We start from the raw sequence: 27354 nt of genomic DNA on the forward strand, positions 1-27354 counted from the left end.
AAGGAAGTACTTCTTTACTCAGCGCATAGTTAAACTATGGAATTTGCTGCCACAAGATGCAGTAATGGCCACCAGCTTGGACGGCTTTAAAAGAAGATTAGACAAATTCATGGAGGACAGGGCTATCAATGGCTACTAGCCATGATGGCTGTGCTCTGCCACCCTAGTCAGAGGCAGCATGCTTCTGAAAACCAGTTGCCGGAAGCCTCAGGAGGGGAGAGTGTTCTTGCACTCGGGTCCTGCTTGCGGGCTTCCCCCAGGCACCTGGTTGGCCACTGTGAGAACAGGATGCTGGACTAGATGGGCCACTGGCCTGATCCAGCAGGCTCTTCTTATGTTCTTATGTTATGTTCTTATGTTCTTAACTTTTCCAAGCTCTGCCCTTAAGTACACTGGTCCAAGACCATTTAGGGCTTTAAAGGTCAAAACCAGCACTGAATTGGGCTTGGAGACAAACTGGGAGCCAGTGGAGTCGATAAAGCACAGGGGTGATATGCTCCCTGCGCCGTGCTCTAGTTAACATTCTGGCTGCTGCATTTTGGACTGTAGTTTCCAAATCATTTTCAAAGGCTATATATTGACATACATAGCCAAGGGCAGACCAGAGAGCCAATATGTTTTGCATTATATTGTGATAACGCAATTTTGTTGTAATATATAATGGACAAATGGCAGTCATTACAAATGCAGCAGATTGATTACGAAGATAATTATATAAAAGGGGGGGCAAATCTGGAAAATAAATTTTTGCCGATTTCAGCCATGGCCGCAAAATTCATGTCAATTACAGCCGCGGCCCGCCACAAGAAATCGGTGCCAGCCGAAAACTGTCGAATTCAGTCAGAGTACCAAGTCCGATGTAGCAGATATTCTCCCCCTCCCTAGCTGCAACCCTATAGTTATTTACTGGGAGTGAGCCCCAATGAACTCAGTTGGTCTTCTGAGTAGGCATGTATAAAGATTGGGTTGTAAGGCACCTTCAGCTGTGTGGTTGCAGAACCAGCATTTTTCTCTAGCTTTTCATTTAAGTTAGTGTCAAGGCAGCCCTTAATAAGGATTTTGCTTATCCAGCAGCCTTCATGTGTTTTGGAAAGAGACGCACATAGCAGGAAGTGGTATAATTACCCATCCTTGTTTTATAAATTCCTATTTTTTTAAAACTTTGAAAGATTCAAGATATCAGTATGTCCTACATTTTGGACTCGATAGCCTTTAGCTGTCCAAACATGAGAACATGATCCTAAATATGCCTAATTCTCCTTGCAATATTCATTCTGAATAAGAACCAAGGAAAAAAGGCAGAATCAGCCATGCCTTTTGTGGGGGGCAGAAAGGGGACCCAAAACACAAATTAGCTATTGTCTGGCCTTTCAAAAGCTATATTTGCATGTACCCAGCCAGCTTCCTAAATGCCGCTTGTTAAGACAGATGCTTTGGTGTGTATTTGACTTAGCAGAACACAATCTTCAGTTCATTTTTATAAGTCCAAGACTCAAATCTTATGTCATGCTCTACACAAAATGGTCAGATGTCCTCTTTTTCATGCCCATTGTGGATGAGGCAAGCAGAACTGATGTTTTGTTTTCCACTGCTCAGTGGAAATTTACAAGGTTTATGGTGGCGTACAAAATCACGGCTTATAATTGGGTTGTGCGAATTATTTACAACATTCACCACAAGCCTGTGCAGGAAAAAAGACTGTTGACAACAGGATTCACTGTCCATGAGCCCAGAGATGTTTAAAGACATCCTATTACTGAAAACTCTGGTTTGATAAATGTGATTCAGATATCCTTTTCCAGACACTAATGAAAGCCCTAATCTGAGCATTTTCCAGAGTGTATGACTTTTTAAAAATTCTTCAAGTTGACTTTTTGATTAACAAGAATAGGCCAATAGGGCCTAATTATTTAGGAAATCCTATACTCTTCACAAACTGACCATGCAATAAAATTGTCTTGACTTCCTCCTGGTGTCATAGGGTTATTTGCTTTCAGTATGCAGTGGACTGAAGGAAACCACTTGCCAAAATGTATGCTGAAAAATTGATCTGGCCACAGAACAAAGGAATCGGATGTCTGCCAAGTTACAAGACCGGCTCAATGCTGGGTTATCAGAGTTTATTTGTGGGCTATGAGACTTCCTGCCTAGAAAAGGTGTTTGTTTAGGTTCCAGTCGCTTTTTTGCTCTAACTATCCCAAAAAACCAAAGTCAGTTTTAAACGAACAGTTTGACCAAATCAGTTTCACAGAACAAATCTGAATTTCTTATGCCTTTGAAAATATGTCCCTTTAGTGCACATGTGGCTCAAAAGCTGAATTTACACCAAGGCAATTTTAAACTGTTCTCTGGGTAGCTGTGCCAGATTTTAATCCAGGTCTGAGAAAAAGATTGCCCGCAGTTTCAGCAGTGGGAAAAGGGGGAATAGTTTTCCTAGTAGAAGGAGTAGAGAGATCCCACACTCAGGATTGAAATCTCTTTCATTTTATATGTAATATGCAAGTGTACATATTTAGATGATACGTACAAGTACGTGTGCTTTCATAAGCGAGGAGCTCTGACCTGCTAAATGATACCCAACTGTATTGTAGAGCCTGAGCATTCATGAAGGATTCAGGTTATGTGGCAAGGCACACTACTTTCAGCCCTGGGACCACAGTCTGGAGACACTCTTGAGAAGACGGGTACTAGCTTTAGTTTATAAATGGAACAAGTCTTCTGGAAAAATATAAAATTCCCAGATGCAGGAAATCTCATTCATAGGAATAGGAGGTTAGAGGTGGGGGATCTCACACCCAAGAGTGCCACCTGGCCCTCCAGGCCTTTCTCTGTTGCCTTTCGGGCTTTCCCAAACCCCTCACTGGCCTTGCTCTGCATCCTCCTTGAGAGTTTTTGTCTTGCTGGAACATCTCCAACAGTGATAGTACCTCTTGCTTGCCTGGATGGAGAGATGTGTAGAAACCTCTGGCTTTTGCATGGCTGGAATGTAGCTTACTGCACAAAGGTAAAAGTCACATCCATTGCTACACCTGCTTTTGCCTCTGGCCCAGAAGGTTGCCACGTTACCTGAAAAAACAGGTTCCTCATCCCTGGTCAAACCATTCACATTTCCTATAAAGACCTGACAATTGGATTTTCTGACAACCCAACAAATTCCTGAAAGTGCTAGTAACCACCGGAGCACAAGTTACAGAAGACACATTGCCATGTTATCTCCACAAGCATGCAGCTTTGAACTGCCCCTCCTTTTAATTTAATTTAAGCAACCATCAGTTTAACGTAAAATACAGGTTTTTTTCTCAAGCCTTTGTAATTTATGCAGCCATCAGTTTACATAAAATAATATCACTTTTCTTGATCTTTATGGTAATGGGAACAGGAAAGAGCCGCTTCTTGTCATGAGATGTAAAAGACGGGCAGAGAGAAATAATCTATGCTGAGAAAAGCAGCAGTAGCTGCTTGTCTTTTATAAATAATAAAGGCTTAGAATGTCGCTTTTGGAGAAAGGAAGCTTTCTGATCAGGCAGACTTACTGATGTTGAGAATGGCCGTCAATCTGCCAAAGAAAACTATAGATTGTATATCCATTTATATTTCCTGGTTTTCAGTGAAGAAATACTTTATATTGAACAATAGAGCTTTTTAGTGTCTCCCAGTCTACTTCTGTTAAAGTGATGAGCTTCAGCTAGTTTTTAAAAAACTATGTGAGATAGAGCCACCCAAAGGGGGCACAGCAGTTGCCCTGGGTAATAATACATTCTATCTTGGCATTTATTATTTTGAAACCTTATATTCATTGTGGAACTCAAGGCAATATACACTGGGTTCCCAGGTGGTCTTCCATCCAGACCCAGATTTGCTTTGCTTCAGCAAGGCGGCTGCATCATATGCTTTCACACCAGGCCCTCATGCTAACCCAATTATAACGCTTTTCTCTTTCTGCAGTGCCAGAATGGAGGGGTAGATTCTGCCTCTTCACCTCTGAAATTCACATTCCCTCTTGGATGCTAGCAACTACAAGCCTTTTCCCTCAATCTCTAGAACAGCAACATGCACCCTTTGGCTCATTGTGACACAGTTTGAAAACATTTGCAATTAACCAGTGATTTCATCATGTTAGTAATCTTCATTTGTCCCATCATTAAGATCAAAAGTATTAACTTTTCCCCACAGAAACTAGTGGGAGCCATTAATTTCCATGGGACAAAGTGAAATAGCTACAAATCAAGGGGATGGGAGAAGGGTTATCAGTGCCTTGGGACAGGTTATCCCCTCTCCTCTTCTGAAATGGGTGGATGTTATGGACCTTTATGAGGAAAAGCAAACAAAGTCCATTATAGTGACAGGTAGTTCACCTGTAATTCTGAGGGGCCGTTTGAATGAAGGATGGGGAGAGAGGGAAGGGGCCTCTAGGTGCCATGTTCATACAAATTAGCAGCTCCATATGAGCCCAGTGATAGCCTCACTTGCTCTTGGGACTATTTCATGGGAGGGGGGGTATCTTATGTGTGAACTAGCCTATTGTGTTGCACAACACTCCATAATACGCATACCTCTAATAGGTACAAAACCCAAAATGGAACTGATCAATATAAATTCAGAAATATTTGTGCAACATTTGCAGGCTGGAACTCTTGAAAAGAGCCTCTGCGATCAAAATTATCTTAGGCTGTGGGAGAATGAGTCACCTTTAATAATCCCTGTATTGTGCTGACTTTAGAGAAAGTCAGAATAATTTCCCAAGGGGGTGGCTTCATTGATAAAAGACTCTACATAGTGCAGGGAATAAAAGTGAAATATACATGTAAAAAAAGTCTCTCTGCTTACATTCAAAGGAACAGAAAACCTGCCATAATCAAACCATAATCTGTGGCTCTTTTTGAAGAGGAGGAAGTAGTGATTATATAAAGTGGAAATGCAGCTGCTGTATTGTCTTGTAATACATAATTACAGGGAGAAACTACATATTACACCGGCATGCTACCAAAAGCAGCATCCTGATATCCATTTCTTTGCCTCCTGAATGTGTAATTACTCATCTTACCCTTTGCCCAGACATTGTGCATTTCCCCACCCATTGCAGCCAAAGGTGGGGAGAAAGGACAGAGGAGCTTACAACATCATGACATCCCAACATGGCCTACGTCAGAGGTGGGTAACCCGTTCAGATGTTTCTGAACTAAAACTCCCATCATCCCTGACCATTAACCATTCTGTCTGGGGTTGATTTATTTATTTATATTTATTTATTATTTCAATTTATATACCGCCCTTAGCGAAATAGCTCTCAGGGCGGTGAACAAACAAAATAAAATACAATATATATTGATGGGAGTTGTAGTTCAGAAATACCTGGAGAGCTACAGCCATAGACATTTTGCTGCTTGAGTAAAAGACAAGATGGTGCCACCACCCCATACAGAGCAATGGCAATGGTACAGCATCCCATACTGCACCTGACAGCTGCTGGCTAGGTTAGGGCACATGCACAGCTGTGTCCTCCTAACACCTTGGCACCAACCCCCGCCCCCAGCATCCAGCACCTGATGCAAGCATCTCAGTCTGTCTCATGGCTCACCTGTCATTGAGTAGTCATACTCATACTGAAAAGCCCATGTATGACTGCTGACATCTCTGCCTTATATAGACCTTTTTTTTCTGGTCCCCCTGCCCCCTTAGGCATTCTGTTGGTCACAAATAAAGGGAATTGTTAATTGAGTGCCTTTCAGCACATATGACTGGCCCTTTTGATGTGCTATTCCAGTGGTCTTAATGATGTTGAGCACATTCGTTCCCTCACAAACCTATACAGTCTCCCTCCCCCCCTTTGCACAGTACTTGGGGTTTAGACCAGATCATAGTACAAGGAATACCCGTCAACCCATTCGTATAGATTAGCCTTTGCCAACCAGATGCCCTCCAGATGTTTTGAACTATTAACATGTCCAAAACAGTGCTAGTTGGGGCTGTTGAAAATTATAGTCCAAAGCATCTGGAGAGCACCAGCTTGGAAAAGTTGCTCTGTATAAGATGCTGCAAAGTCCTTCCCTCAGTGCATACGTTCCTGTGCTTCAGGTTTGGTGGCCTACTTGATTTTTTTTTTCTCCCCAGGACAGCGTTCAGGATTTAAGGAAGAGGGTTACAGTGCTCGATTGCCAGCTGAGAAAATCTGAAATGGCCAAGAAAAGGTTTGAGGTGGCAACTGAAAAGCTCCTGCAGTTTATTGAGGTAAAGGCATTTTCTAGCAACTTTCTTCTCTCAAAAGGAGCAAAGCATGCTGATTTATATATTTTTTTTAACGTCAAAGTTGTTGCTCTGGAGGTATGAGGTCTGGAGCCAAGCATAATAAAAGTCAAGAACAAATTCATCAGCTGTGGTTTGTGGAGACCAGATTTCAAACAAATTGCAGCAGCCTCTTTAGAAGTAGTAAGCCTTTTAGCCAGACATTTTGTAGTGAGGGAAGCGGGAATCCTTGATGGAGTGCCAGAACATAAATACAGATAGTGTAATGTGTTGCTTAATAACATTTAAAGATTTATGAAGTAAAATTTAATTATATAACATTTAAAAATAAGAGTTTAATACTTGTGTTTAATCCTAGTGCCACTGGAAAACAAGAATGGATTTTTCCTTTGGTAGAAATACCGCTGCAGTTATTTTCCTTATGTGTTCATAAGTTAAAAGAGGCCAAGAAATGTACTTTTTTTAAAAAAGGAAAAGGAAAAGCTGAAAATTCAGGGCATGAGTGGAATGTCCTAAAAGGATCCAGAGAGAGAGAGAGAATTTTGAGCAACAGACAATTTCTGCAGGAAACTCACTCTCTCACACTCTCTCTCTCTCTCTCTCTCTCACTCTCTCTCTCTCTCTCTCTCTCTGTTCTCAAGAGCCTTAATACTAGGATGCTACAGTTGTTGCAGAACCAGAAATCTGGATTTGTATTGAACTAGAACCCAATCCCTGTATCTCAGAGACTCCGAATCCCTTCCCTGAACTGCCTTTTATTTCTGATCATGCAGCCTATTTATTTATTTACATTTTTATCCTGCCTTCCTTCCATCCTGGAGCCCAACATAGCATACATGTGGTTTCCAGGCAGTCACCCATCCAGGCACTGACCAGACACAGCCGCTGCTTAACTTCAGCAAGGTGATGGCCTCATGTGCCTTCAGACCATACTCTGAGATAATAAATGAAACTGGAAAGGGAAAAGGATTGTTTGCTTTTGTTTTGCGTTGTTGGCTTTTATCCTGCTTGGAGGTACCACCCATGATGCCAAGTCTAGAAGAAAAGAAGTGCCCCTTCCTGCTCTTTATACAGAGAAAGTTATTGAGGTTATTTGAAGGTCTGATAGGCATCACTATTTCTTTGCCAAGCCACTGAAGAGTAAACCCTGAAGTCCAATCCAAGATCTCTTTTCCTGCCAACACTTGAGAAAGAGGCTGACTGACAAGTCTGTCTTTGTATCTTAAATTGCATCTTAAATTGCATCACTTGCATTGTCACGAGTTGTGGCTTCAGATAGGGCTTCAATGGTAAGGGAAGGCAACCTAGAAGAAGCCAATACCCCTTATCTTTTGTGGTACCTGTACACACACACACACACACACACCCCTGCTGTTTCAGAAGATAACAGTAGAGCATTATTTTATTAGAATTGGAAAGAACCAGAGCACGGTGCTTGTTGATTTAATTAGTCTCTCTCTCACACACACACACACGTGCACGCACACGGAGCACTGAACTCAAATTCCAAGGCCTTACTCAGATGAGTAAGATGACAGTAGAAAGAAGGTTTGGCTAAAGCAGAAGTAATGGAACAACCAAGTCCACAAGGACTGAGTTCCCCTACTCCTATCACAGCACCTGTGGGCAGAAGATTGATCAAGATCTACTGGTGGATCTCTGGGTAATTTGCAGCAGACCTAACTCTCAGCCACCTAACAAAAGCACCAAACTGACTTTTCCCACCTGAATTAGGCTGCTGAAACAAAGAAAGCTTGGGGTAGCCAGAAGTGAACTCTTGTATGAAGTGATTTTGAGCTCAATCAAGTTCTGGTACTGAAAACCATTTCCTAGGCTCAAGATGTGCTCACAGTCACCCAGTTCTTTAAATATATGTCATTTCATATCATTTAAGGCATTTTTATACCGCTTTTCAGGCACACCTCACAAAGCGGTTTACATAAGATTACAACAACAAGTAATTTCTTTTAGTTACAATAAAATGGAAAAGACAGCTTATTTAAGAAGAATCTATTACTGCTTTTGCGCCTGGCTCTGATTGGTAGCTCTTGGTTCTTATAAAAAGGCAAATTAGATCCCACCAGCTGGAAGTCTGCCCACCACTCAAGCCATAAGTACTATATGATGTGGGCATAAACCACATAATGCCCACTAGAAGCTGAATGCTGACAGACTTGCACTACAGCTTGGCCTGGTACAGCAGCAACACTTGCAGGCACTTGTAGGATCCAGCTGCGTATCCCAGTGAAGGCAACTGGAAAATTCTGCAACCATTAAGATGAACATTGGTGTTGCAACCGATTCCAATGAGATATGAATTGCATTTCAGTGCAAGGTACACAAGTGTGAGTTCTGTGGATAGCAACCTATTGAGCAGAGAAAAAGATGGTGCTATAGCAATTTTTTTGAAAACTGTACCTATATTTCTTGACTATTTGCCAATAGGTGGTACCTGAAGTACTGTTGGATAACTCTACTTCCTTGACCAATTTAAGGTAAGAAAACATAAGATTAATATGTGCCACAGCAGCTTATTTGGTGAAATGACCATAAACATGTAATTAATACAGAAACATCTTTGGCATCTTATATTTACTATTTCTTATACTCACCCCTTGTAGCGCTTTCCATTTGTAGCATGATTTATCATCTTTATGATATTAATACTCAAGGCATCCTGTGTGGTAGGACAATTAGGGTAGTATTCTATTAACAGATTCCATCAGCATAAGGATTAGCGCAATAGGGCTCCCCCTCCCCACTCTTTGCACCCTGCCCACATCTGCTCCGGAAGGTTGGGGAAACCATAGAATACATGGGGGGGCATGGGGGAGGAGGAGAGGGGGAAGTCCCATTGCATTAGTGGTAATCCTTGCGCTGACAGGACCCTGACAATGCTACACTGAACACAACCCCTAGTCCTGGGATTTTGTACACATAGGGAACCAAGGTCAAGTCAATAAAACTGAGCCTGTAGTAGAGGTGGGACTTTGTACTCAATTTTCACAATTTCAACTACCCACTATACCACACTTGTTCCTGTTGAGGACCACTTTTCAGGGACATTGGGATTACAAAGTCATCAATGTGGGTTTTTTAAAAAAGTGAATGATCACTCACCACATATAGATAGAAACATAAAAGTTGGAGAGGGCCTTGTAGGCTATGTATTCCAAGTCCCTGTTCTGTTCCAGGGAGCGGTCCAGCCGGGAGGCAAAGCTCTTGCCCAAGTGGGTGAGGGAAGGCTAGGCATTGATACCAGGAACCCGAGGTCACATACCCCTAGTCCCAGTTTAGGATCCAGTAGGCAAAATTAAGCCTAGCAGCTATCAGGCTCCAGGAAGGCAAAGTCAAACAAAGAAGTCAAAACCCAAAAGGCAAGCAAGGCAGGTAGCATCCTCAATAGCTATTGAGCCCCAGCTCTCCCAGGTGGATCAGGGTACGTAGTTTGGGGGTTCTTTTCGATTCTTCCTTGTCTCTCGAGGCCCAAGTGGCCTCAGTGGCACAGAATGCATTTTGCCATCTTCGTCTGGTAGCCCAACTACGCCCCTATCTGGACAGGGACGACCTCGCCTCCGTTGTTCATGCTCTGATAACTTCAAGATTGGATTACTGTAATGCGCTCTACGTAGGGCTGCCCTTGAAGACAGTTCAGAAGCTTCAGCTGGTGCAGAACGCGGCTGCCAGACTATTGACGAGGACCAGTCGGTCTTCGCATATAACACCTATTCTGGCGCGTCTGCATTGGCTCCCTATTTGCTTCTGGGCGAGATTCAAGGTGCTGGTTTTGACCGATAAAGCCTTACACGGCGTGGGACCTCAATACCTTGTGGAACGCCTCTCTCGCTATGAACCTACCCGTTCACTTCGTTCAGAATCTAAGGCCCTCCTCTGGGTACCAGCTCATCAGGAAGCCCGGAGGGTGGTTACTAGATCTAGGGCCTTTTCTGTGGTGGCCCCTGAGTTGTGGAACAGCCTCCCCGAAGAGGTACGCCTGGCGCCTACACTTCTATCTTTCCGGCGCCAGGTAAAGACCTTTTTATGCTCCCAGGCATTTTAATCTTTTAATTTTCTTAATCTTTCTACTTTTAACATGTATCCTTCTTAATTTGTGTTGTATTTCGTTTTTGTTGTGCTTTCTGTTGTTTGTTTGTACATGTTTTTGTGATTTTTTACTATGATATATTGTATTTTATCTTGTTTGTTCACCGCCCTGAGAGCTATTCTGCTAAGGGCGGTATATAAATTGAAATAATAAATAAATAAATAAATCAGGGAGGGGAGACGGTCGAGCCCCAGCTTCCCCAGTTAGAGCAGGAAGAGGAATCAGAGGCAGACGAGGCTTTCAAGGACAATGAGGGAGGGGGTGTAGTTGACAGTCTGCCAGTTCCCACGGACAGCTCTCCTGCCGAAACAGACCTCGCTTCACCTACAGACGCCCCAACAGAGCCGTTGGGAGATGATCTGGCGTGCACGCCAACTCCCCCTCCTCAGGACTCTCTGCCTGGCACTTCAAACGTTTCCCCACCTCCTGAAGCCGAGCCGGCATCTATCAAGCCTGTACTGTCAGATGAGCCGGCGGAGGCTCGCCCCCACTCGCCCTGCGTGCGACGCCAAGAGAAGCGGGTTGGCCAGAAGGTGGAACTTCGGAGGAGTCAGAGATTACGGGTGAAGACCTTCCCTACTTAAGGCGGCACCCCCCTGATTGGGGTGCTGAGTCAACTTTCTTCACATGCTGCAGAGTATGCTTAGATAGCTTAGTTAGGGATAGTAGTGAGTTAGCATAGTTGTCTATGAAGCACACCGCCTTTGATGTAACCGGTACTCTACTAAAACAAAAATTAATTTCAGTCTCGCCTCTGTCTCATGTCTCACACTCTGGGCAGGACAATAGCTCCAAGTGCCACTTTGCAAAACCCAGGAAATCCAGCCTGAGCCTCAGATAGGACTGAAGCTTTCTTTTCCCAGCTAGCCACACCCCTGATGAGTGGCCCTCTGCTCTTAATAGAGCCCTGCGTATTTTAGGAGCTGTGGCATGGTGGAGGCCAGGTTTCTACTATACCCTCCAAGATGGATTCTGAGAAAGGCAATGCAACCTCTTCAGGCTGAAGAGACACTGGCATCATGGGCTCCTCTGGTGTTGAAGCTCCAAGGAGATGGGGGCATTGAAGGAAGGTTCTGAGGACAAATTTTCCTCCTGGTCCAAGGTGCCCTATGTATCCATAGCCTCTACCCCGAGGATGGAGAGTAGGTACCCTGGCGCATGACATTCAATGCTTAGTGCAGAAATCCATAGATAGAACATTTCCAACAGACAGCTGTCCACACCCTTTGCTGAAGACCTCCAGTGAGGGACAATTGGTTCAGTTGTGAAACTGCTCTTACTATGAAAACATTTCTCCTAATGTTCAGCCAAAATCTGCCTTTCTGTGACTTAATTCCTTTGGATCCAGTGGCGGCTGGTAGCTCTGTGTCAGTGAGAAGGTGGAATCTGCTCTGGGGTTTAGTCTGAACTTTCAAGGAGCTGTCCAAGGTGCCATCAGCCACCACTGATTAGATCTAGTCCTGCACTCTGGAGCACCAAAAAACAAATCATGGCTTCTTCCATGTGACGTCCCTTCCGGTATTTTAAGAGTGCATATAGATTTATCAGAAACATTTCTAACATCCCAAGCCACACTCCCAACTTTTTGTTGAATCCTAGCGTGACCAACAATATGTGAATTCATCAAGCTGCCTTATATTTAGTCATACAGTTGGTCCATGTAGTGTAGTACTGTCTGAGTCATAGTAGCTCGACTGTCAGTTGCCTTGGTTGGAAAAGGGCGCTGTGGCCCCATTCATCAGCCAAAGAAATAAGAGCGTGCCACCAACTGCTACACAAGCAAGAACACCAAGCAAGGAAACATCAGCCTGGCTTCCAACTGGATATTAATGCCCATTTACAGCTCACCACTGCATTTTGGCCTTAAGAACTTATCTCCCTCTGCTACCTTTGCCCCCCACTTCTCAGCCCTTGTGTGTCTTTGTAAGACTTGATGGCGGGGGGGGCTGCCCCACCTACCCTTTCTCTTTATTGATGTGAGCCACTTTGGGAGACAGTGTTTGAATGGTTGAAATACATATAGTAAGTTGAATAAATAAATGTCAGTGATTGGACTTGGGCCCTTTTGAATGTAAAACATGTGCTTACCACTGAACTATGGCCCTTCCACCCCTCAAAAAAGAGGTTCTAAATGGCCAGGGTCATCAGGGTAGGGATCAGATTCACCTGCCACTCCTATTTGTTTTCAGGACATACTACAAACAATGACACCAGATAACCATTGGAATGTGTTGGTTCCTGCTGAATGGTCATAGGAAGGCATTGCAACTCCAAATACCCATTGGAATGCGTTCTGCTAAGGTTGATTGCCTATAGGGACCAATTCCATTTGGAAGGAACCAATGCCTTCTGATGGCCATTTGGCATAATTCTTAGTAGCATCTCTCCTTGCTTTCTTCCATATAATAGCTGCCACTCAACCTAACAGATAAAATAGTAAAGTGGCATGTTTGCTGACAGTGTTGCAGTGATGTAAAGCCTGCCCTCCAGCACTTGTACTGGGTGGGCTGGCTTTGGACTGCAGAGATCTCCCCCTACACACACACACAAACACCTTTTAAATGAATATGTAAGCTATGTTGCAGGCTCAGGACAGTGTCTTCTTTTAAGTCACTCCCATGACTACCATTGTGGCATAGTTATAGCTGAAAATAAGCATGCATTCATTGCCAAGAACTAGAATGTTTAAAGTTCACAAATAAAACATGACCTTTTCCCATATGTCCCCTTCAGTGACAGCAAAGCCACATTCTCTTCTAAAACACTCCTTGAGCGCCTGGGAAGGAATGGACGGACTCTCCCAGCATCTCTTGCGACAGAAGCTAAAGAACTTGCTAAATCTGTCCATGCCATTCTGGAAGCAGACTGTGAGTCTTAAATTATGTTTTCCCCTATTCCTCCCCATCACTACCATCTTTTTAAAAAATGTTTGAATAAAGAGGAATGTTTGGTTAATTGTGGGTTGTGCCATAAATCCAGTGTGCGTTTGTCAAAAGGAAAGAAAATAGCTATCAGTGAAATGCTGAAATGGTGAAAATAAATATAGTAATTCGGATACTATTTATACTTCAGAATTATGAATTCAGTTATCGGCAAACTACTGGTATGGAATGCAAACACTCTTGTTCCATAATTTTACCTATTCCAGGGAGCAGTATTGTTTAACTTCACACATGCAAAATGAGAGAAAGGCAAAAGGTTGAAAAAAGCAACCTATTATGCAAATAGTAGTAACTTTGATGAGATTATATGCAGCCACAAGAGTGGCTGTATACTATAGCCAGCATGGACTTTTCGCATTCTGCAATGTTAAATTGAAAACACCCCCCATGCCATTCTGATGCTTCCCATAAGCTCATTTCAAAACAAAACTGTACAAAACGTATAGTCCTGAACTCAGAAATGCTTGCTTAACAACCCTCTTAAGTTTTCATGGCAGTACACAAAACAGTCAGAGAGAATCGAGAGTTTAACGTGTAAAACACAAAAAAATCCAGACTGCTGTTGGAATTTTCTGTCAGTGGTCTCATAATTGAAATTAAAACCATAATGTTAAAATTAATTAAAAATCAGCCATGTTTACAGAGTATCTGTAATCCTGTTACTGACCTTGCTCCATACTCTGACCTTCATCTTCTGCAGTTTAAAAGTTAAAAATATGCATCGCTGATTTTCAATTAGTTTAAGAAATTTAACATTGATATCTATGATAGCGCAGGGCATGCTCAGTAAGAACCAACTGTCAGTGTTCTAAAAACCAAACTGACAGCTGTTTGGCTTGGCTAATAAGGTTGCCACACACATGCCAGACGCTGATTCCACTTTAAACAGTCATGGCTTCCCCCAAAGAATCCTGGGAAGTATAGTTTGTAAAGGGTGGTGGGAGTTGTTAGGAGACTCCTATTCCCCTGACAGAGCTCCAGTGGCCAGAGTGGTTTAACAGTCAGCTTTTCTGATTGAAGCTCTGTGGTTTTAATTTGAATTATGAGACCACTGACAGAAAATTCTAACGGGTCTGGATTTTTTTCCTGAACTCTCAATTCTCTTTGACTTTGTGTATTGCCATGACAACTTAGAGGGTTATTAAGCAAGCGTTTCTGAGTTCAGGACTATAAGTTTTGTACGGGTTTGTTTGTCGTTTGAGCATAGACTTGGATGATGGTTATATTAATAGGTTTCCCATTTAATTCATTGATATCACTCACTCGGACCTTGCATTACAGCTCCTAATTGTTTTTGCTACATCACTTCTCACTATTAAAGCAACCCCATTTGTTCTTAATTTCTCTGCATAAAATATTGTGTAGTTGCCTGATTGAAAATGTCCCATTCCCATCCATTTTAATTCACTTACGCCAAGTATTGTAATATTGATGTGTTCCATTTCTTGCTAGACAATTTCTAACTTTCCCTGGTTCATGCTTCTCACATTCCATGTTCCTGTTGTGTGTGTCATACAACTCCAGACTCTCCTTTCGCTTCTGTGTGCATCAGCCTCTGGGCTTCCTTTGGCTTTGACCCAGCGGCGTCATTAGTCGCAGCGCTACTCGTACTTGTCCATTGCTCTTCCCCAGTAGCTCAGTGAGTGCCATCTGACCTGGGGGTCTCATATTCCAGCACTATCTTTTGTTGCATTTTGGATACTCTGTTCATGGTAAGAGGTGTTCAGAGGTGGTTAAGCATTGCCTTCCTCTGAGTTTGGATGCATCTTAGTCTGGTGTCTCAGCTTTGACCATTCTGCCTTGGGTGCCCCTATTAGGAGTCTAGCCTCTCAGTCTAGACTCCTGACGGCATTGCTGTCAGCTTCTTTGACACTCTCAAACCCCCTCACCACGTTAAGGTGTGCATCCTAGAGGAGAGGCAAGTGGTACTCTTACCATAAGAGGCTACAATAACAGGCAGGCATCAGGAATACCAAGAGCCATGGCAGGATATTTTAAATGGTATCACGGCTGCTGTCTGATGTTACATTTTCTACAAACACTGTTACTCTAAAACAAGAATGGGGAACCTGTGGCCTGTCCAGATATTTCTGGACTATAGCTCCTATCATCCCTGCTAGGCTTGGGCTGATGGGAATTGGGAATCCAACAACATCTGGAGAGCCACAGGTTGCCCACCCCATTATTTTTTTTAAAAAGTGAAACATGGCTAATTAATATTTTTCTGAAATAAAAAATGAAGCAAAGACATACACAATTTTAAGGAAGTGTATACTTCATAATAGACATTTTGCTTAGCAGCTGGCTAGAAATAAAAGGTCCTTTGCTCTCATCCTTTTATACTAACTAATATTTCGACAGGCAGTTAGGAAGAAAGTGCAGGTTGCAATGGATTAAAGTTAATATTTTTTTAAAGCCTGCTTCACGCAAGACTTCTACCCTCCCAAAATCTCTTGTTTTCAACCAAAAAATTGAAACTGGAGAATACTGGCAAATGTTGATGAAGATATTCTGATGGAATAAAATTGATTCTTGATGTTTTCAATAACTCTTAATATGTTTTCCCTGCAATTTATCTGTTACAGATGTCATTCTGAAAAGTGTAGACCGTTCTTGATCTAGCTGTTTAGGAGTCACTCAATATTTCAGGCAGCTGAAGTGGCAACATTTTCAGAGACAGAAAGAAGTGTATAATTTGCCTTTTCAATTAGTCCACACTCCCCCAAATCTTTTCTATAGTCATAATAATAATTATCCATTCCCTTTAAGTTTGGAGCGAATAGTTAACTGCATTCATATTCTAGAGTCAATTGAGAGGAATAATAGTTGGTCTTGCTTATGCAAGTGGGATGAGTTTTTCAACTCACTGAAGGTCATATAATCTGTCATAGCAAAAGGGTTTACAGAAAACTGATAATTCTGCAAGGAAGATAAACTCTGTGTAATACAATCCCTTTAAAACTGGGTCAAAGCAAGATGAAGACCAACTGGTACTTCTGTAAGAAAATGTCATTGATTATTTCTAGTGCAGTGGCCAGCTTATTTCTGATTCTCACATCCTTTTTCAACATGGCAAAGTCATTAGAAGGTGACAGTTACTCAGTGATGGCATGTGGTCCCAAAATCTGGACACCAAATTTCATGGTCCCACCACCTCAGATCCATTTTGAATTAGGCCCAGCCCTCTGGAGTCTGGACTAAAATGAAAAGGATCTATTTTAACTTGCATTTTCCGTAAGCTATTCCTGCCATTCCTTTCCTAGTCTTATGCTATTAGGATAGGGGCTTAGCATTGAGATCTAAGATGCTGCTGTAAGCATATGTAGCAGCATCCAGGGAACTGTGAAAATGTATCAGTTTTCACAGATAGACTTTCTGTCTTCTCTGACCCCCTCTGAATGGGCCTGAAGCTCTGGAAGGAGCTTGATTCTATTTAAACTGCTTTAGCAAACACCCACTTCACTTTGGACACATTCCGAATGTCTCTGAAGTGATCACCAGTTTGAGATTCATCCAAACAAAATATGTATCCTTTCTGCATAATATAATCAAACTAAATCTGGAATATTGTTCCTCCAAAACCTCTGTAACTGGGATGGTGGAAGGGGAGATGCAATCTATAAAGACTTTGTTCTGAATCCTCACAGATTTAACTCTGCATCCATATTCAGTACGGTGCCATGCCTCAACAGCTGATCTGTTGAAGTATTATTGTTGTTGTTGTTGTTGTCCTTACAAAACAACCCAAAGCGACTTACAGCAATAAGATTAAAACCATTTATAATACTCAAACCTATTAAAACAGCAAACACAAAACAACAATCTAAAAACAGATCAGTACAGATAAAGACTGGCCTTGCGTACGATGGATCATGAGGGAAAATATACTCCTTTAAGGCTGTGCAGAGCTTCACTTATCAGACATTCTGGAGGAATGTGATGATTACATGGTATTCTGAGCACTTTTTATTTTCATTGTGACGTTGCTGAAACAGAGTCAGTTTGCAATGTCTCTAAGCAGCTGGATGGATGAAAGCTGCAAATGCTCTTGTAGTGCAACAGCAAGACAAGAAGGAAATTTTCTTTAAAACATTCAATAGCAGTTGCTAAGAGGCTGGTTTCCTAGACCCTCCTCAGAGAACCCAAGACTAGGAAGTGAATGATATTTTAATGTTAACTTTTAAAGTTAGAGTGGCTAATGAGTATAATAAAATACCTTCTTCACTGGATGAAATCTCTGCCTTGCTAGTTAAGATCCATGCCCAGAATAATTATTTCAAGAAATTGAGGTACCCATTATTAAGTAAATCTGTTTACACATGGGATTAATGGGTAGACAGAGTAGAAGACTAATCTTAGTAACTCATTCATCATGCAATATTGAAAGCTGAAAGTAATTTATCCAGCCTACCCTGACAAACCTGATTCTTGAAAGAAAAGTAATTCTGTGTTGAAGCCATGCCAGTGGGTTTCTAGATGAACTCTTCAGCCTCTTGGTTCTCTTGAATGACTCCAGATCGGAACATTTATGCCAAGGCTGCCAAACCTGTGCTATATTTGTGGATTTGGCTCTCCTGAGTGAGCTCTGTATAGCTTGCTTTCTTTTGGTTTCTGTCTATGTTTTGATACCCCAGAAGGGAGCACTAAGGGTGTATTCACACAGCCACTGTTTTTCATGCAAGTTGATTCCCTGCAGTCACCTTGCAGTGGCCATCTGCCCTATCACAATGAACCCAATAATTTTTTTAAAAATTAATCCTGCATTGCCATGAACCTGAACTCATTCATAAAACCAGGCTCCATGTGGAATTTCATTGTGGGGTGACTGCAAAAAGTCACTTTAAATTGGAAAATAATTGTATTAATTCATCCTAGGCCCTTTCTGATTATGAAGGCTATCTGAACAGCCTGCTAAATGCATGTTATGTACAGAGCTGATTGTCTGGCATTGACTTGATTCATTTTCTAGACAGGAAGCAAAATATAATAGGAGTTATAATACACTTGAATAATAGCACTTCCTGAACATATTCCTGTAATTTTCTTATCTTTCAGAATTACTATAATTTAATCTTAGGTTTAGTTCAGTGTAGATTACCATACTGTTTTGAAAACATTGTACAATTTTGTAGTTAGCATTTTTGGATGGGGACATGTGATGCCATGGGATGTCATGCAAGCCCTGTCTCTTGGTGGGTTTTAAACAGGCCTTCAAGATCTACCTCTTTATTATGGCCTTTAGCAACTATTTTCGTGGCGCAGAGTGGTAAGCGGCGGTAATGCAGCCGAAGCTCTGCTCATGGCCGGAGTTCGATTCCAATGGAAGGAGGAAATCGAATCTCTGGTAAAGGGGGTTGAGGTCCACTCAGCCTTCCATCCATCCGTGGTCGGTAAAATGAGTACCTGGCATATGCTGGGGGGTAAAGAAAGGCCGGGGAAGGAACTGGCAAACCCACCCCATACATACGGTCTGCCTAGTAAACGTCACAAGACGTCACCCTAAGAGTCGGAAACAACTTGCACTACAAGTGCGGGGACACCTTTACCTTTTTTAGCAATTATTTGATCTTGAGGAAAGACCGTAGCTTAGTGATAGATCATCTGCCTTGCATACAGAAGCTCCCTGGTTCCATCCCTGGCATCTCCTGGTGGGCTGGAAAGGACTCCTGCCGAGATCCCTGAGGAGCAGCTAGTACTGAGCTAGATGGAGTAACGGTTTGAACTGATACAGGACATCTTCCTATGTTCCTCACTTAATAATTTTATATTGTGCTGCATTAGTGTTGATCCTCTTGGCCTTTAGAAATGTTTCAAAATAATTGTTTGCAAGTTTTCATAGTATAAAATTATATTTTATTGTATTGTTCCCATGTGACATGTAAACTGTTTTAGGAAGGTTTCTTTTTCTTGAAAAGTAGTATAACTTAAATAAAAATAAGTCCCATTGATTTCAATTGATCAAGAAGATTGATCCACTTCGAAATATGTATACTTGAGATGGCAAGCCAAATCAAGCTGTGATCCAAGACTCTGTAAGCTTTTTTTGGGGGGGGAGGGGGTTACACGCTACTGGTGGATGTTCTTACTGGAAAAAAGTTGATGAAAATTCTCACTACTGTGATGAATCAGTGAGCAAATATTACAGTTCCAGTCGCAAGGCAAAATAATTAAAACTCTATGCAAAGACTCAGGCTTCTAATTATTTCTAAATTTATTACTATGCAGTGCCTATAAAAGTGCTTGTCTCTTGTGAAATGGTAGTATGACTGACTGCTGTGACTGCAAAAATTGACAATCTGATCCAGTGGATCTGAATAGTCCTTATACAGCATAGATTGACATGTGCATGAGATTCCATATGAGGCAAATAATGTAGGTCAGCTTTCCCCAACCCAGTGCCTTCTGGATGTTTTGGAGTACAACTCCCATCAGCCCTAGCCAGCATAGACAATGGTCAGGGATTGTGGGAATTCTAGTCCAAAAAATCCAGAGGGCAACAGGTTGGAAGAGTCTGATTTAGATCCATTCAGTTACATAGCCCTAACATATTTCATCCCTGCCCATTTCTGTGCCACATACTGATTTTACTTGACAACGTACATGGAAATGGTTGCCCTTCTAGGTATTATTGTATGACAATTCTGGGAGGTCTTGTGATGTCCAATCCATGCAATGAAGATTGGTTACAAAGTTGATACCTGAGCAGTTATTACTGGGAGACTGAATGCTGGAACAGTACACAGTTCACCATTGCAGCTTTTCTGAATTTTTCCTTGAGGGCTCTAATTCTTGTCTGATCCCTTCAAAACCATGTGACACAGTCCATACTGATCCTATAGAAGTCTGTATCTCATACCTGGGGTAGGCGGAAATTATGGGATAAGCATTGATTAATAATGGAGAAGGTTGCACAAAATCCTATGAAATCTGATACTTTTCCCATGTATTGCTTCCAGGACTTTTGCAAGAAATTTGTAGGTAGATAAGCCCTTCTTTGCTGTGGATTACAGCATTGGGCCTCAAGAGATGGTCTGCAATTTATAATAAGATTTCAAGGTAAGATCATGAATTTCAGGGGTTATGCCAGTGCAAATCCAACTCAGATTGGTTAATTTTCCTTAAGATAAAAGAGAAGGCCTTCGACAAGACATGTTATTGAGTTCTGAATGATTAGTTGGAGGAGGCTTCCTTCCTCTAAAGTAGTCCCAACAAAAATGGTTTGTGATCAAGCTAGGCTTCAAATGAGTGCCTTCACTTATCAGATGTGGGAGTTGTTTCCTTACTTTCTGTATACAAGAGTATATAAGAGTTCAAATGTTGCCAGGCTTTCACAACATGTCAGCAGAGCTTGGATCAGAGGAACAGATATATATTATGACAGGCTAATTTGATTTCTTAACACAGCTTCTGATTGCTAAAATATATATAATGCAACATGTTACAGCTCTGGAAGCAATAAATAATGCTGTCAGCCGCACACACTTTTCCATAGTCAATAGCTGTAACTATTTAGTGGCAGAGATTCTGTTTGAGATGAGAAAGGAGATGGGAGGAATGCAGATGGAAATGTTCAGTCACGCTAAATTACTTCCAGCAGGCTGCGCGAGAAGTCATGCAAAAGAAACCTTTGATAAATGCAGCTGAAGACTAACATCTGGTTGTGTCGATTGTGGTAGGTAGAAATTGGTTAGAAATCACTCAATCCAGAGGATGGTTCCATTCTGTGATCCTGAAAGTTAAAAATAGCTCTGCTATTTACGTTTAAATTTAAAGATTGAATCTAGAATCATTCTGGCTTGGGAAACATTCCAGAAATACGTACAAGCTCAGCTGATCCTGAATCTGTGATTCAAGAATTAAAGCATCCCAATAGAGAGAGAGAGGGTGGGCGGAGGGAGGTTGGAATAACTGTGATGTGAATAGTCAAACATTTCTGCCTCTAACAGAATTTTGAAAAGTCTTCTGAAATACAGTGTGTGTTGAAGACACGGTGCCTAAAAAGCCTTGGAAAGGACGTGACATAATACAGGGGCTTCATGTTCCCTGTGCCCTCTGCATTACAGTGTTCACGGCAGTTTTCATTGGTGCTATTTCCCCTTGATATGTTCAGCCTCACACATGCCTCTCAGCCCTTTGAACTGTTTTGGCAGCCTTCTTCTACTCGAATTGTATAGACTTGGGTCTAAAAGAAAAGCTGTGTGAGCTGAGGACACTTCTGCATTGTGGGGAGTCCCCAGTTTTCAGTGTTTCCCCTTTTCTTCCCACAGACTCTTCTCTCATGCCATCCTTTTCCAGAGGGTCTCCCCCCGTCCTTAGGAGACAGTTTTTGGAAGGGGATCAGGGACTACAAAGAAAGGGGAGATAGGAAAACGCTGTTGCATTCCTGGAGTTAAAGCCATACCTCTTTTAGTGCTCTTCCTCACCTCTCTTAGGCTGCATTCCTAACCCCACTTACCTGGGAGTATGCCCCACTGCATTTACTAGGACTTACTTCTGGTTAGACATGCCTGGGATTCTGCGGCAAGTCATTGGCCCTTTTGTGTCATGAGCCCTGAGGGAATGGCGTGGGGTGGCAACAATGAGGGGGAGGAGTTAGACTTTGAATGGGGAGAAAACACCAGTGACATGTCTTCAGGCATGCAGGCTCCCGTGCTGTGGACAGTGACAGCTCTGTCCCTGCAGATCCAGTTACCAGCAAGGAAGCCCATCCCTGCCAAGAGGAGGATTCTTTGCCCATCTCTCACCCCCTTCCTCTGCCCACTCTGCCATCACTGCTGTGTAGCCCTCCCCCTCCTGTTGAGGAGGACTCTTCTGAGTCAGCCTGGCCACCCTCACCCCGGACTCCTAGGCACTTGCCACTACGGTAGGGCCCCGCCTTTTGGCATTCCGCTAATATGGCCATGACAGACATAGGAGGAGAAGTGCCACTGAGAGGGGCTGTACCTGTACTGCAGAAAGGCAGGCCATCTCACAAAGGCCTGTCCATCCAAGTCAGAGAAAGCCCCAGTCCAGTACAGGGAAGCTACAAATCCCAGATCTTGCAGAGGTCCATGAGCTTGGATCGATGGTGAGCAATGGACCCCATGAAGGACCCATTCCACCCAAGCCATCCCTTCACCTCCCAATCCTGGGACTGCCTTTAGGGCAGAGTGTCCAAGTGCTGGCCATAGTGGACTTGGGGGTGTCCAGCAACTTTATGGACTTGGATTTCACAAGGCAACACAACATCCCCATTATCCACTTGAAACACCTCTATCCATAGAGAACATTGATGGGCGGCCCCTGACCTCAGGGGCAATCACACAGGCAACCATGGGACTGTCGGTGGAGTTGCCTAAGCATTGGAAGCAGCTGTCTTTTTATCTAGCCACTCTGCAACACTTTCCGGTGGTTCTGGGGATGACCTGATTGACACAGCAAGATCCCACAATACCATCCCGATTTCTTGGATGAGTTTCAGTTGGTACAGCTTGAGGACTTTGACAAGGTGCTTGGACAGGTTCGTGCAACCACTTCTGTGCTGGATCCTTGCCCTTCTTGGCTAATAAAAGCTAGCAGGGATGGAACAGCCAGCTGGGCCAGGGAAGTGATTAATGCCTCTCTGCAAGAGGGAGTGGTCCCTGGCTGCCTGAAAGAGGTGGTAGTGAGACCACTCCTGAAGAGACTCTCCCTGGACCCAAAAAAACGTAATAACCATAGGCCGGTAGCAAATGTTCCATTCCTGGGCAAGGTCCTTGAACGAGTGGTAGCAGGCCAGCTCCAGACACTCTTGGATGAGACCGATTATCTGGATCCATTTCAGTTGGGTTTCAGGCCTGGTTTTGACATCGAAACAGCCTTGGTCGCCCTGTATGATGACCTCTGTTGGGAGAGAAATAGGGGGAGTGTGACACTGTTGATTCTCCTTGATCTCTCAGCGGCTTTCGATACCATTGACCATGGTATCCTTCTGGGAAGACTGGCTGAGTTGGGAGTGGGAGGGACTGCATGGCAGTAGTTCCGCTCCTACTTTGCGGGTCGGCTCCAGAAGGTGGTGCTTGGGGAACATTGCTCGGCACCCTGGACTCTCCAGTATGGGGTTCTGCAGGGGTCAGTTCTGTCCCCCATGCTGTTCAACATCTACATGAAACGGTTGGGTGCGGTCATCTGGAGCTTTGGAATGTGTTGCCATCAGTATGCTGATGACACACAGCTCTATTTCTCCTTTTCATCTTCTTCAGGTGAGGCTGTCAATGTGCTGAACCAGTGCCTGGCTGTGACAATAGACTGGATGAGGGCTAATAAACTGAGGCTCAATCCAGACAAGACTGAGATGCTGCTAGTGGGTGGTTCTTCTGACTGGATGGTGGATTTCCAACCTGTCCTGGGTGGGGTTGCACTCCTCCTGAAGGAGCAGGTTCGTAGCTTGGGGGTTCTCCTAGAACCATCTCTGTCACTTGAGGATCAGGTAGCCTCTGTGGCACGGAGTGCTTCTACCAACTTCGGTTGGTGGCCCAACTACACCCCTATCTGGACAGGGATAATCTGGCTTCAGTTGTCCACGCTCTGGTAACCTCCAAATTAGATTATTGCAATGCACTCTACGTGGGGCTGCCTTTGAAGACGGTTCGGAAACTGCAGCTTGTGCAAAATGCAGCAGCCAGATTGGTAACAGGGACCAGACGATTCGAACATATAAAACCAATTCTGGCCCGCTTGGATTGGCTGCCTGTATGTTTCCGAGCTCGATTCAAGGTGCTGGTTTTAACCTATAAAGCCTTACCCAGTACCTGCAGGAAGAGAAGAACACCGCTGCCCAGGGAAGGAGAGCCTGCTGCTGCTGCTGCTGGACCACCATCTCCACCATCCTTCCCTGTGGACTTCTGCCTGCCAGACGTACATCTGCAGGACCAGGCCCCAGGTACCCAGCCAGCTGTGACTGATTCCCACCACCTGTCCCTCTTTGGAGGGATACAAAAGCCGGCTGGCTGAGGTGGCCTGGGTTTTTTGTGTGTGCTGTGTCTGTTTTGTTGTTGTTGTTTTTTGTTTGTTTGTTTTTCTTTTCTTTTCTTTTGGGGGGGTTGTTTTAAGGTTGGGTGCCTGCCTGAGTGGTGGAAGCCTACATCGGGGCATGTGTCAATCACAGGGGAGTGATGGGGGAAGGGTGGGAGGCCAATGTATACCGAGGCTGGGTGGCAGATGCTGGTGGAAAGCTAGGGGCAGGTCACGTCAGGTAAGAGGAACTAGGGAGAGATGCATAATATCTGTCCCCTGTTCCGGGCCTGTCCAGAGCCAACAGACAGCTGGGGGATGCTTGACTCCACACTCTGGCCTCCACACTCTGACTGCTGCTGTGCAATGCCAGGTCTGTTGCCCAAAAAACATCCCTCATCCATGATATGATATTGGATGAGGGCACGGACCTGGCATGTATTACGGAAACCTGGCTGGATGAGGCTGCTGCTCCTATCCTTGTGGCCATGTGTCCGGCTGGGTTCTCATATGCACAGCAGCTGAGGGTCGGTAGTCGGGGAGGGGGAGTGGCGGTTATTTACCGAAGGTCCCTGGTTCACACCAGACCTCCTCTCTGTGAGACCAAGGTGGCAGATTGCATGTGCTGGAGGTTGGGCCCAAAGGGCAGTCTAGGGATTCTGCTCGTGTACCGCCCACCCCGCTGCACGACGGACTCCCTGGCCGAGGTGCTGGAGGTGGTCTTGGCTGTGCGTGTACAGTCCCCAAACCTACTGGTATTGGGGGACTTCAGTGTACATTCAGAGGCCATCCTTACTGGGGCGCCTCGGGACTTCATGGAAACCATGGCTTCCTGGGAGCTGCACCTTATTACAATGGGGCCCACCCATGTAGCCAGTCATGCACTCGACCTTGTGTTTGTCTCCGGAGAGGAGGGGAGTGATCTGAAAATTGGGGGTACATCCATCACCCCCTTGTCATGGTCAGACCACTACTTGGTGAGGCTGGACCTTTCGGTGCCACAAACCCTCTGTGGGGGTGGAGGACCTATTAAAATGGTCCGCCCCAGGCGTCTGATGGATCCTGATGGATTCCTGAATGCGCTTGGGGATTCTCTGGAGCATGCACACAGCCACTCGGCTGAGACCCTGGTGGAGGGGTGGAATGCTGCAATCGCCAGGGCATTAGACCGCGTGGCTCCAAAACGCCCTCTCCCCCTGAATAGAACTCAGACGGCACCGTGGTTCACCCCACGGTTGCGAACTCTGAGGCGGGAGGTGAGACGGCTAGAGCGCCGGTGGCGGAAATCTCGCTCTGACGACGTTCGGACACATGTTAGAGCGGCTGCGGCAGCCTATCATGTGGCAATAAGGGCAGCAAAAAAAGATTTTTATGCTGCCTCTATTGCATCTGCAGAGTGCTGTCCCAGGAGGCTGTTCCAAGTGGTCCGGAGCATGGTCGGTCCAGTTGCTCCGGAACCAATGGAACATGCTAAGGCCTCCTGTGACGAGTTTGCTAAACACTTTGCGGAGAAAATCGATCGTATTAAGAGTACTATTCCATTCGCTGTGGACACAGTGAGCGAGCCAGAGGTGACCAGTGGTGCTCTGGTGGTGTGGGATCGGTTCCAGCTTCTTCCATCTGATGAAGTGGACAAGATGCTTTCAACCTTAAAGCCAACCACTTGCTTACTCGATCCTTGCCCATCGTGGCTCATTATGAGCTGCAAAGATAGACTGGGTGAGGGGATCAAGATGGTGGTAAATACATCTCTCGAAGAGGGAGTAATGCCATCATCGCTCAAGGAGGCAGTAATAAAACCAATCTTAAAGAAGCCCTCCTTGGATCCCCAGGATCTGAACAACTTTCGCCCAGTCTCAAATTTGCCATTCTTAGGCAAGGCGATTGAGTGGGTGGTGGCAAAACAGTTGCAAGTGCACTTGGAGGAAGCGGATTATCTGGATCCATTTCAATCGAGCTTCAGGCCTGGACATGGGACTGAAACAGCCTTGGTCGCCTTGGTAGATGATATGAGGAGGGCGTGGGATAGGGGCGAATGCACCTTCCTTGTTCTCCTTGATCTCTCAGCGGCTTTCAATACCATTGACCACGTTATCCTCCTGGACCGCCTGAAGAGGTTAGGCATGGGGGGCACTGTATTGCAGTGGTTCCATTCCTTCCTCTCTGGTAGGTACCAAAGAGTGGCATTGGAGGATGAGGTTTCGGATCCTTGGCCTCTCACTTGTGGGGTGCCACAGGGTTCCATCCTCTCCCCGATGCTGTTCAACATCTATATAAAGCTGCTGGGGGCAATCATCAGGAGATTTGGGCTGCAATGTCATCAGTATGCAGATGACACGCAGCTTTATCTCTCATTTAAATCTTCACCGAGGTTGGCTGTAGAAGCCCTGTCCAAGTGCCTGGAGTCGGTGAGTGGCTGGATGGGAAGGAATAAGCTGAAGCTGAACCCTGACAAAACCGAGGTACTGTTTGTGGGAGACAAGGGAAGGCTGGGGGATGTGGACCTGGTGCTCAATGGGGTACGATTGCCCCTGAAAGACCAGGTCCGCAGCCTGGGGGTCATTCTTGACTCCCAGCTGACCATGGAGGCTCAAGTCTCGGCTGTGAGCCGGGCGGCGCTGTATCAACTCCATCTGACACGGAGGCTGCGCCCCTACCTTCCCAACCATCTGCTCCCACCGGTAGTACATGCCCTGGTCACCTCTCGCCTAGACTACTGTAATGCGCTCTACGTGGGGTTACCCTTGAAAACGGTCCAGAAGCTGCAACTGGTACAGAATGCGGCGGCTCGTCTGATTAAAGGCAGCCGCCGGCAAGATCACATCACTCCAGTGCTGAAGGAGTTGCACTGGCTACCGGTTGTTTACCAGGCCCAATTCAAGGTGTTGGTTTTGACCTTTAAAACCCTATACGGTTTTAGCCCAGTCTATCTGAAGGAGCGCCTCCAGCATCGTCAGGGATGCTGCTCAACAAGATCAGCCTCAGAAGACCTTCTCTCGATCCCACCAGTTAAAACAGCTAGACTGGAGAAGACTAGAGAGAGGGCTTTTTCAATAGTGGCCCCCACCCTGTGGAACTCTCTCCCAAATGATC

The 27354-nt window shown here is 44.4% G+C and overlaps 1 protein-coding gene across 7 annotated transcripts in view; it reads left to right on the forward strand.

Moving 5' to 3' along the window:
* STXBP4 (syntaxin binding protein 4) overlaps positions 1–27354 on the forward strand; it is a 211224-nt gene that overhangs the window by 101798 nt on the left and 82072 nt on the right. For 5 of the 7 annotated variants that reach the window (XM_061615297.1, XM_061615300.1, XM_061615296.1 and 2 more), the window contains exons 14-17: positions 5056–5151; positions 6112–6228; positions 8689–8738; positions 13082–13215. In XM_061615297.1, coding sequence (XP_061471281.1) covers positions 5056–5151; positions 6112–6228; positions 8689–8738; positions 13082–13215 — 397 coding nt within the window. The remainder of the gene's footprint in view (positions 1–5055; positions 5152–6111; positions 6229–8688; positions 8739–13081; positions 13216–27354) is intronic. The other 2 variants (XM_061615301.1, XM_061615298.1) reach the window with 1 other exon arrangement.

The sequence above is a fragment of the Rhineura floridana genome, chromosome 3 (genome assembly GCF_030035675.1).
Source record: "Rhineura floridana isolate rRhiFlo1 chromosome 3, rRhiFlo1.hap2, whole genome shotgun sequence".
Lineage (NCBI taxonomy): Eukaryota > Metazoa > Chordata > Lepidosauria > Squamata > Rhineuridae > Rhineura > Rhineura floridana.